The 12,392-nt window shown below is 39.3% G+C and overlaps 2 protein-coding genes across 2 annotated transcripts in view; one reads left to right on the top strand and one right to left on the bottom strand.

Moving 5' to 3' along the window:
• The window catches only part of FBXL13 (F-box and leucine rich repeat protein 13), a 204,748-nt gene that overhangs the window by 126,800 nt on the left and 65,556 nt on the right, over positions 1-12,392 (bottom strand). The window contains exon 8 of the mRNA XM_013979811.3: positions 10,140-10,235. Within this exon, the coding sequence (XP_013835265.2) occupies positions 10,140-10,235 (96 nt within the window). The remainder of the gene's footprint in view (positions 1-10,139; positions 10,236-12,392) is intronic.
• The window catches only part of LRRC17 (leucine rich repeat containing 17), a 54,649-nt gene that overhangs the window by 38,630 nt on the left and 3,627 nt on the right, over positions 1-12,392 (top strand). The gene's annotated exons all lie outside the window — the stretch shown is intronic.

Here is a 12,392-nt window from a genome sequence, read left to right on the forward strand (position 1 = left end):
GAATACCAAAGTTCATAGCTAAGATGGGTTAACTAAGACAGAGGCACATTTTCTTCTTACCATTGCTGCACAAGGTGAGAGCAGAACAGTATAGCCAAGAATGGGATGTAAAGCTGCTGAGCTGACTTATGGAGCCAGATTGCCTGATACCTGCCAACTCCTTTTAGTTTCTTTGTCACAGTTTCTGCAGAATAGCCCCTCCATCTAGTCATAGGTCAGTCATGATATCATTAGTCCTCCAATCAATAGCAATCAAGGAGGGATGGTGAAGCCAGCTGTTGACTGGACTTAGGTGACAGGGAAAATGTTGCTACTGCAACATATGTTGATGGAACAAATGATCAAAATTGTTGAGATTAAGGAAATCATCCAAGATAAAGAATGATCATCAGGGATAACACATGCTTAACTTTCATTGTTGGCTAAGACCTACCATCCAGTGTCTTCTTTGGAATGACAATACAGGCATGTCCTGGTTTATGAGAATAGTACAAAAATATGACAATGACATAGAATGGATAGAGGTACTGGCCTAGGAAACCACATTAGAGAATGCCTGAGTGTTTGTGTGTCCATGTGCTTACAAACACACTAAGAATTACCAAAGAAACTTTGTTTACATGTTGCATAGTTTAACCCTATTTCATGCTTTTTTTTTCCTTTACTCCATATCTTGTGCTGTTTTGTTATATTTTTTAAACTCATAATATTTTTTAAAAATTTATTTTTTCAATAAGTTTTATTGGTGTGTATGTGCCTTACAGTGTTATGTTAGTTTTGGATATACAGTAAAGTGAATCAGCCATACATATACATATATAGCCATTCTTTTTCATATTCTTTCCCCATGTATACTGTCACAGAGTATTGTATAGATTTCTGCAAGCTATATAATAGGTCCTTACTACCAATTGATTGTGTATATAGTAGTGTGTATATGCCAATCCCAAACTACCAATCCATCCCTCCCCACAATGTTTCTCCTTTGGTAACCATAAATTTGGTTTTGAAAGCTTTGAGTCTGTTTCTGTTTTGTGAATAAGGTTTTTTTTATATATTTCATTAGATCCTACATATTAGTGATCTCATATATTTGTCTTTGTCTCACTTCATTTAGTATGAAGTATATGAGTGTGTATATCTCATATATTTGTCTCACTTCACTTAGTATGGTCTGGAAGCATCCATGTTGCTGCAAATGGCATTATTTCTTTTTATGACTGAGTATTATTCCATTGTTTATATGTACCACATCACCTTTATCCAGTCCTCTGCTGATGGACATTTAGGTTGCTTCCATGTCTTGGCTATAAAAAGAGTGCTGCGCTGAACATTGGGGTGCGTGTATCTTTCCAAATTATAGTTTTTTCTAGTTATACGCCCAAGAATGGGATTGCCGGTAGTTCTATTTTTAGTTTCTTAGAACCCTCCATAGTGGTTGCACCAACCTATATTCTCACCAGCAGTGTAGAAGGGTTCCCTTTTCTCCTCACCCTCTCCAGCATATATTGTTTGTAGGCTTTTTGATGATGGCCATTCTGACTGGTGTGAAGTGATATCTCATTGTAGTTTTGATTTGTATTTCTCTAATAATAATGATGTTGAGCATCTTTTCATGTGTTTTTTGGCCATCCATATGTCTTCTCTGAAGAAATGTCTATTTAGATCTTCTGACCATTTTTTGATTGCATGGTTTGCATGGTTTTTTGTTTTTGTTTTTGTTTTTGTTTTTGTTTTGTAGGGGGATACAAAGCTGTAGGAGATGTTTATTTATTTTGGATAAAATCCCTTGTCAGTTGCTTCATTTCCAAAGATTTTCTTCCATTCTGTGAATTGTCTTTCTGCTTATTTGTCATGGTTTCCTTTGCTGTGCAAAAGCTTTTAAGTTTAATCAAGTCCCATTTGTTTATTTTTGTTTTTATTTTCATTGCTCTGGGAAGTGGATCCAAAAAAATATTGCTGCAGATTATGTCAAACAGTGTTTTGCCTATATTTTCCTCTAAGATTTTTATACTATCCAGCCTTACATTTAGGTCTTCAATCCATTTTGAGTTTATTTTCATGCAGGGTGTGGTAGAATGTTCTAATTTCATTCTTTTACATGTAGCTGTCCAGTTTTTCCAGGACCACTTATTGAAGAGGCTGTCTTTTCTCCATTGTATATACTTGCCTCCCTTGTCATAGTTTAGTTGACCATAGGTATTTGGATTTATCTCTGGGCTTTCTATCCTGTTCCATTGATCTATATGTCTGTTTTGTGTCATTACCATCTTTTTTAACAACTATAGTTTTGTAGTAAAGTCTGAAGTCAAGTAGCCTAATTCTTCAAGCTCCATTTTTCTTCCCCAAGATTGCTTTGGCTATTAGGGGTCTTTTGAGTTTCTATACAAATTTTAATTTTTTTTTCTTCTAGTTCTCTGAAAAATGCTATTGGTAATTTGATAGGGGTTGCTCTGAATCTGTAGATTGCCTTGGGTAGTACAGTCATTTTGACAATGTTGATTCTTCCAGTCCAAGAACATGATATTTCTTTCTGTTTATGTCATCTTTGGTTTCCTTCATCATTATCTTAAGTTTTCAGAATACAGGTCTTTTGCCCCTTTAAGTAGGTTTATTCCTAGGTACCTTATTCTCTTTGATGCAATGTTAATGGGAATGTTTCCTTAATTTCTGTTTCTGACCTTTAATTTTTAGTGTATAGGAATGCAAGGGATTCCTATACACTGTGTATTGATTTTGTATCCTGCAACTTTACTGAATTCATTAATAAGCTCTAGTAGTTTTCTGGTGGTATCTTTAGGATTTTCTATGTATAGTATTATGTTGTCTGCAAACAATGACATTTTACTTCTTCTTTTACAATTTGGATTCCACTTACTTCTTTTTCCTTTCTAATTGCCATGGCTAAGACTTCCAAAACTGCTGAATGACAGTGGTGAGAGTGGACATCTTTTTCATGTTCCTGGTCTTAGCAGAAATGCTTTCCATTTTTCATCATTGAGAATGATGTTAGCTGTGGATTTGTCGTATGTGGCCTTTATTATATTAAGATAGGTTCCCTCTGTTCCCACTTTCTGGAGAATTTTTATCAAAAATGGGTGTTGAATTTTGTCAAAGGCTTTTTCTTAATCTATTGAACGATCATATAGTTTTAATCTTCAGTTTGTTAATGTAGTGTTCCACATTGATTGATTTGCATATATTGAAGAATCCTTGCATCCCTGGGATAATCCTGCTTTATCATGGTGTATGATCCTTTCAGTGCATTATTGTATATTGTTTGTTAATAGTTTGTTGAGGATTTTTGCATCTGTATTCATCACTAATATTGGTCTATAATTTCATTTTTTATGGTGTCTTTGTCTGATTTTTGTATCAGAATGATGGTGGCCTCGTAGAATGAGTTCGGGTGTGTTCCTTCCTCTGCAATACTCTGGAAGAGTTTCAGAAGGATAGGTGTTAACTATCCTGGACAGAATTTGCCTGTGGGAGTTCCTGTTGTGGCTCAGAGCATTAAGGACCTGATGTTGTCTCTGTGAGGATACAGGTTTGATCCCTGACCTTGATTAGTTGGTGAAGCATCCGACATTGCTGCAAGCTTCAGCATAGGTCACAGATGCAGCTTGGATCTGGTGTTGCCATGGCTGTGGCATAGGCTGCACTGCAGATCCAGTTCAAGCCCTGGCCCAGGAACTTCCATATGCCACAGATACACCCAAAAAAGATATTGCCTGTGAATCCATCTGTTCCTGGACTTATGTTTGTCGGAAGTTTTTTAATCCCAGTTTCGACTGCAGTACTTGTGGCTTATCTATCATATTTTCTATTTCTTTCTTGTTCAGAAAGATTGTACCTTTCTAAGAATTTTTCCATTTCTTCTAGGTTGTCCATTTTATTGGCATATAGTTGCTTGTCCCTTATGATCCTGGGTATTTCTTATGATCCTTTGTATTTCTGTTGTAGAGTTCTCCTTTTTCATTTCTAAAGTTACTGATTTGAGACTTCCCCCTTTTTCTCTTGATGAGTCTGGTTGTCAATTTTGTTGATCTTTTCACATTACTAGCGTTTAGTTTCATTGATCTTTTCTATTATTTTCTTTGTTTCTATTTCATTTATTTCTGCTCTGATATTTATGATTTCTTTCCTTCTACTCACTTTGGGTTTTGTTTGTACTTCTTTCTCTACTTGCTTTAGGTGTGAGGTTAAGTTGTTTATTTGAGGCTTTTTTGTTTGTTGTTTGTTTGTTTCCTGAAGTAACCTTGTATTGCTATAAACTTCCCTCTCAGAACTGCTTTTGCTGCATCCCATAGGTTTTGGATCATTGTGTTTTTGTTTTCATTTGCCTAGGTATTGTTTGCTTTCCTTTTTGATTTCTTCAGTGATCCATTGGTTGGTTAGTAGCATATTGTTTGGTCTCCACGTGTTTGTGTTTCTTGGGGTTTTGTTTGTTTGTTTTTTGTTTTTTTGTTTTTCCTGTGGTTGATTTCAAGTCTCACAGTGTTATGGTCAGAAAAATGTTTGATATGATTTCACTTTTTAAAATTTACCTAGGCTTGATTTGTGACCCAAGATATGATCTATCCTAGAGAATGTTTGATGTGCATTTGAGTAGAAAGTATATTCTGCTGCTTTTGGATGAAATGTCCTATAAATATCATTAAGTCTAACTGACATAATGTGTCATTTAAGACCTGTGTTTCTGTATTGATTTTCTGTCTGGATGATCTGTCCATTGCTGAAAGTGGGATGTTCAAGTCCCCCATTACTATTGTGTTATTGTTAATTTCTCATTTTATGGCTGTTATCAGTCGCCTTATAAAGTGAAGTGCTCCTATGTTGGGTGCATATATATTTACAGTTGATACATTTTCTTCTTGAATTGATCCCTTGATAGTTAGGGAGTGTTCTTCTTTGTGTCTTGTAAGTCTTTATTTTAAAGACTATTTTGTCTGATATGAGTATTGCTACTGCAGCTTTCTTTTGATTTCTACTTCCATGGAATATCTTCTTCCGTTCTCTCACTTTCATTCCATATGTTTCACTGGGTCTGAAGTGGGTCTCTTGTAGACAGCATAAATGTATATATGTCTTATTTTCATATCCATTCAGCCAGTCTGTGTTTTTTGTTTGTTTGTTTGTTTTGGTCAGATCCTTTAGTCCATTTACCTTCAAGGTAATTATTCATATGTATGTACTTATTGCCATTTTCTTAATGGTTTTAGATTTGTTATTGTTAGGCTTTTTTCTTCCCTTGCTCTTTTGCTCTCTTCTCTTGTCATTTAATGTCTGTTTTGAGTGTTGTATTTGAATTGCTTTTTCTTTTTTTTTTTTGTCTTTTTGTTGTTATTGTTGTTGTTGTTGTTGTTGTTGCTATTTCTTGGGCCACTCCCGCGGCATATGGAGGTTCCCAGGCTAGGGGTCAAATCGGAGCTGTAGCCACTGGCCTACGCCAGAGCCACAGCAACGCGGGATCCAAGCCGCGTCTGCAACCTACACCACAGCTCACGGCAATGCCGGATCGCTAACCCACTGAGCAAGGGCAGGGACCGAACCTGCAACCTCATGGTTCCTAGTCGGATTCGTTAACCACTGCGCCACAACAGGAACTCCTGCTTTTTCTTTTTTATGAGTATGTCTATTGTGGTTTCTCATTTGTTTTCTCACTAAATTTTAATATAGCATTCTATATGTATACAAAATTGTTTTAAGTTGCTGGCCTCTTAATTTCAAATGCATTTTCAATATTCCACATTCATCCTCTCCTCCTCTCAAGTTTGCTGATTTTGATATCATATTTGTCTGTGGATGATGTCCTACTTTTATTTCTTGTTTGCCTTTATTGGTAATCTTTCCTATTCATAATTTTTTGTTTCTAGTTGTAGCCCTTTTTTTTTTTTTCTTTTCAAACTAGAGAATTTGTTGTAAAGCTGCTTTGATGGTGCTAAATTTTTATAGCTTTTGCATGTCTGTAAAGCTTGGTCTCTCCATCAGATCTGAATGAGAGCCTTACTATGCAAAGTATTCTTGGTTGAAAGTTTTTTCCCTTTATCACTTTAAATGTCTCTTGCCACTCCCTTCTGGATGATAGCATTCCTGTCAAAAAATCAGTTGATCACCTGATGGGGGTTCATTTGTATGTTATTTGTTGCTTTTTCCTTGTTGCTTTTAATATTTTTCTTTGTATTTAGTTTTTGATTAATATGTATGTCAATGTATTCCTCCTTGGTTTTATCCTGTATTGAACTCTCTGCAATGCCTCTACTTAAGTGTTTCCTTTCTATATTAGGAAAATTTTCAGCTATAATCTCTTCAGATATATTCTTGGCCCTTTCTTTTTCTCCTCTCCTTCTGAGACCCCTATCATGGGAATATTGGTACATTTAATATTGTCTCAGTGGTCTCTTAGACTGTCCTCATTTCTTTTCATTCCTTTTTTCTTTATTCTTTTCTGTCATAGTGATTTCCACTAGTTCTGTTTTCCACATCACTAATTCACTCTTCTGCCTCATTTATTCTGCTGTTGATTCCTTCTAGTATATTTTTCATTTCAGCTATTGTATTATTCATTTCTGTTTGCTTGCTCTTTAAATCGTCCAGCTTTTGGAGTTCCCATCATGGCACCACAGTTAACAAATCCAACTAGGAACCATGAGGTTGCAGGTTCTATCCTTGTCCTCGCTCAGTGGATTAAGGATCCCATGTTGCTGTGGCTATGGTATGGGCTGGTGGCTACAGCTCTGATTAGACCTCTAGCCTTGGAACTTCCATATGCTGTGGGTGCGGTCCTAGAAAAGACAAAAAAAAAATCTTCCAGCTTTTTGTTAAACATTTCTTATAACTTCTTGATCTGTGCACCTATTCTTTTTTTTTTTTTTTTAAGTTTTGCTTTTCCATCTCTCATCTTTAAAACATTTTGGTTCTTTTTTTTTTTTTTTTTGGCTTTTTGCCATTTCTTGGGCCACTCCTGTGGCATATGTAGGGTCCCAGGCTGGGGTCTAATCGGAGCTGTAGCCATCGGCCTACGCCAGAGCCACAGCAACATGGGATCCGAGCCACATCTGCAATCTACACCACAGCTCACGGCAATGCCGGATCCTTAGCCCCCTGAGCAAGGCCAGAGATCGAACCCACAACCTCATGGTTCCTAGTTGGATTCCTTAACCACTGCACCATGACAGGAACTCCACCACTGCGCCACAACGGAAACTCCGCACCCATTCTTTTTCCAAGATCTTGCTTCATCCTTACTATCATTACTCTGTTTTGTTTTGTTTTTTTCTTTTTATGGCTGCACCAGTGCCATATGGAAGTTCCTGGGCGAGGGATCAAACCCAAGCCACAGCTGCAACCCACACCACAGCTGCAGCAGTGCTGGATCCTTTTACCCTCTGTGCCAGGCCAGAGATCAAACTCTCACCTTTATAGTGATTTGAGCCAGCTCCATTCAGACTCTTAACCCACTGAGCCATAGCAGGAAGTCCACTCTTAATTTTTTTTCAAGTAGATTTCCTATCTCCTCTTCAATTAGTTGTTTTTGTGGGTTTTTATCTTTTTCCTTTGTCTGAAACATATTTTTCTGTCATCTCATTTTGTTTAACTTTCTATGTTTGTGGTCTCCTTTCTGCAGACTACATGGTTTTAGTTTCTCTTACTAAAGAAAAAGAAAGTTGGCCCAGGGGCTTGGGCAGGCTTCCTGGTTTGAGGAACCGGTGCCTTCTCACTGGTTGGTGGAGCTGGGTCTTGTCCCTCTAATGATCAGGGCCATATAAAGGAGGGTTTTTAGAGGTGGCTATTTGCTCAGTATGATTTTAGGCAGCCTGTCACCTCTTTCCTCAGTGTGTGATGGCTTTTATCCCCTTGATAAGAGGTGCGCTTGATGTTGTGGTGACCTGAGCCTGCACTGGATATTGAACAGGGCCTTCTGTTTGCTCTGTGGTTTCACTACCCTGTAAGGGGCAACATCTGCTCCCCTACTTATTGTAGTAGGAGCCCCCAGATCCCCAGATTTGTTTCTGAGCTGTGTTCTGATCTATAGTGCAAGGTATATTGGTTTGTAGTACCCCAACTGGGAAAAGACTCACTGAGAATTCCTCTGCTGGAGCTGTTCACCTGTGAGTGTGGTCTGTTGTGTCACCTCTTCCTCAGTGTGTGGACTCACAGAGTGCATTGTTGTTGGCACTGCTCTCAGTCACACCTTAGCTGTGGGTATATTTGTAATTGGCCTTTGTGTCTCTCAGGCATTATTTTCACTAGATCACCAGCACAGATCCACTGAGGTGAGGACCAGGCACTGCACTATTCATGCACTTGGGCCTGCTGTGGGATCTATGGAGGCATCTCAGACTCTGGCCTTTTCCAACCCCCATATGTACATGCCGACAGAGCCCACAGCTGCTAAAGCCAGACCAGTCTCAGAATTGGGAACACTCAGTGTCCATTCAAGTGTTCTACCAGTGCTGAATTTATAAGGCCAGCAGTGGAGGTGCAAATCCACAGTTCACACAGTTGGGAGGCAAGATTTCAGCTCTTTCTCCTTAGTTGCAGGGCTGTTTTTAGTATGGGTGCCTGTCATCTCTTTCCTCAGTGTGTACTGGCTATTATCCCATTGATGGTAAGTGTGCAGCTGGTGTCTGGTCCTGGAGTTCTCAGTAGTGGTAGCAGCTCAGGTACACACTCAGAGCTGGGCAGCAGCTAGGGATATAGTCCACAAGACAAGTGACAGTGGCTTACACAACCCTTTCTTGACCCTGGTGGCAGTGGCCACCAATTGGCATCTGGTTGCAGGCCCTGCAGTGGTGGCTGTGGGCCACACATGCTCCTGAAGAAGTAAAGGCGGAGGTCAGTGCCTGGTCACAGGACCCTCGGTGGCAATGGCAGCAGACTATTTAAACTCTCAGAGTCAGGGGCAGTGGTTTGTGCCCAGTCGGGACCCCTTGGGAACATGGTGCAAGCCATGTGTGCTTCTGGGAAGGTGGGGGTGACCTTGGTGCCTGGTCTTGGTCACAGGCCCTCTAGGGTAGCAGCAACAACAACCCCGCATGTTTTCCCAGAAAGGGAAACTGTTACCTGTTTGTGAGACCCTCAGTGGAGGCAAAGATCTGTTCCCACCTCTGGAGTCCAAAGGACAGCAGTGGCTGGTACCCATCCTTGGAGCTCATGCAAGTAGTGCCCTGTGGCCTGAGAGCCTTCACATGAAGAAAGAAACACCTCTGGGCAGTCTTGCCCCATCCCTCTCCCCGCCTCCAACACTGGTGCCTTCCTCTCCAGCAGTCTCAGTTTTCTTCCCATACTCCCTTGGTTATGGTGCATCACACCCTAGCTCCCTCTGGTTGTCTCCTCACAGCCCACTCTAGGCCACTTCCTGGCCATGACCTCTGAAGCCCCAGCCTCGGCACCCAGTCCCCGTCTGCCTCAGCTGGCTGGTGGTACCAACTGACTCTACTTTGCCCTCTGCAAACCAGTTTCCTCCGAGGCTCCAAAGCTCCCCCTCTCTCCTGGCAGGTCTCCCTACCAGTGAGGAGCCTTCCCAGCGTGCAGTAAGCTTTCCTCTTTCACAGATCCCATCCCAATTCCTCTCTGTCTCTTCTTGTTTTTCTTCCCATGTGGGGATTTTCTTGCCCTTTTGGAAATCTGAGCTCTTTTGACAGCATTCTGTAGATGTTCTGTGAGAATCATTCCACATGTAGATGTTATTTCTGATCTACTTGTTGGAAAGAGTGTGCTCCATGTCCTACTCCTCCGCCATCTTACCCCCTCCTGGTAGCTAATATCTGTTCAGTGCTGCCCTCATGACAGGCTCTACAGGAAGCCTTGCTTGAATTTTCTCAATTTATCTCTGCAGCTTCTTGAGTAAGGGAATGTTGAAACTAACTCAGATATAATGGAGCTTTGTTTCAATCCAAAAATAATATTCAATTTGTTTCTTCTACTTAAATTAGAAAATACTCTTAAAGCAACTATTTTGTAATCTTGTCCTTTAGGCTTGTGCCTAGACCAAAGAGAAACAAATGAACCTATTTTTTGTGGCTTCATGTTTTGAAGCAGGGAAGAATATAGTCCCGATTACAGGTGGCTTTAAAGCAGTCTCCTCTCCTTTAAGAACCAGAATAAAGACATAGCTTCAGGTAGCATCTACTTACACCAGTCCACAATGAGTTCATTTGTGTCATTGACAGCCAGGAGCGATTAACTTGACCACATAGTATCATATCTCTTAAACTGAGGTAGGAAAAAATCTAAACACAAAGAAAAAAAATACAACTTTTAAAAATATGTGAATTTTGGAGTTCCCGTCATGGCTCAATGGTTAATGAATCCGACTAGAAACAATGAGGTTGCTGGTTCGATCCCTGGCCTAACTCAGTGGGTTAAGGATCCCGCATTGCTGTGGCTATGGTGTAGGCCTGCGGCTATAGCTCCGATTAGACCCCTAGCCTGGGAACCTCCATATGCCATGGGTGTGGCCCTGGAAAAGACAAAAATAAAAATAAAAATAAGATAAAATAAAATAAATAAAAATATGTGAATTTTGATGTAACTTTTCCACTTACGTGTGTGTATGTGTGTGTGTGTGTGTGTGTGTGTGTGTGTTATAATGGTAATGTAATCCATCTATTGTAGTAGCAGGGGTTTACATGCTTGAATTTTATCTGAAGTTAGGAATTTCATCTAGAGTACTAAATCTTAACTGATGCATTTGATATAATGAGATTTTTTAAATTGATAGTTGCTGAAGGATAGTGAGGAAGATAGATATACTTTATCTTCTGAATGAAAGTAGAATACTGCTAGAAAGTGAATAATTTTCCTAAATAGTATCTGGTACATGGAAGGCATTAAGTAACTGCTTTCTGAACTGAACCGGATTCCTTTTCAAATTATAAAATTCCTGAGAAAGATCAATAAACCTACCTGGGCTTCTATGTCTGGAAAAATGGTAGACTAGAAAACTTGGAAATCTTTTTTATACAAAACATCATAAATGCTAAAACAAACATTTAAAAACATTTCTTTTTGGAGTTCCCATCGTGGCTCAGCAGTAACGAATCTGACTAGTATCCGCGAGAGTATGGGTTTGATCCTTGGGCTTACTCAGTGGGTTAAGGATCCAGCATTGCTATGAGCTCTAGTGTAGGTTGCAGATGTGGCTTGGATCCCACATTGCTGTGGCTGTGGCATAGATAAGCAGCTAAAGCTCCAATTCAACCCCTAGCCAGTGAACTTCCATATGTCACAGGTGTGGCCCTAAAAAGACAAAAGAAAAAAAAATGTCTTTTAAAATTTATAAAATTTCAGCCTTATTGAAGTATATTGACATAAATTTGTTATTTATTTATTTATTTATTGTCTTTTGTCTTTTTTTTAGGGCCATACCTGCGGCACATGGAGGTTCCCAGGCTAGGGGTCAAATTGGAGCCACACCTGCCAGCCTATGCCACAGCCACAGCAATGCCAGATCCGAGCCACGTCTGTGACGTACACCACAGCCCATGGAAATGCTGGATCCTTAACCCACTGAGCGAGGCCAGGGATCGAACCTGCAACCCCATGGTTCCTAGTCGGATTCATTTCTATTGCGCCACGACAGAAACTCCTAAATTTGTAAGATCTTTAAATTGTACATCATAGCGACTTGATATATGTATACATTGTCAAAGGATTCCCCCATCTAGTTAAACAGATCCAACACTTCACATAGTTATCTTTATTTTAACTTTTGATGAGAACATTTAAGTTCTGTTCTGTTAGCAAACTTCAGTTATACAACACAGTGTTATAACCATGGTTGCCAAATGCTGCTTTATATTCTCAGATCTTATTCATCTTATAGCTGACAATTTATACTCTTTTTCCAAACTCTCCCTCTTTCTCCTACACCATAACCCTGAGTAATCACTTTTCTAATCTCTAAAACACTTTTGTATATATATATAAAACCAAGTTTTCAAGAAAATAAGGAAAGTATCCAGGGCTCCAGTCTTTGTAAACCCAATTCTCAGTAAGGTATTCATGCTATAGGTGCTTGGAATGGGAATGGGATAACAGTGGAGGGGGTTGCTGATTTTCATTACTAATCGGTTCAGATTTTACTGGCCATGCAGCAGTAGAAAAAGTTACTAGGCCTGTATAAAGTTAAAAGTTAAAACCCAGTCAGAGAAAGAAAGAGAAGGAGGCAGAGAGAAAGAGAAAAAGAGAAATCTAGTATTGTGAAAGAGAGATTTAAAAACAAAACAAAAAACTCTTTATTGACAACAGAAAAACTAAAGTACCTACCCTAGGATGAAAAAAAAAAAAAATTTCCCAAAGGATTGGCAACAAAAGACTAGCTATTATGTGGATTTAACTTGAATTTTAATTATTTGTGAACTCTAACTTGAATTTATTACCTTCAT

Source organism: Sus scrofa, chromosome 9, assembly GCF_054392235.1.
Source record: "Sus scrofa isolate SSC_HxYL_T2T_F1_AM1 chromosome 9, Sscrofa_HxYL_maternal_Yorkshire_Landrace_v2.0, whole genome shotgun sequence".
NCBI lineage: Eukaryota > Metazoa > Chordata > Mammalia > Artiodactyla > Suidae > Sus > Sus scrofa.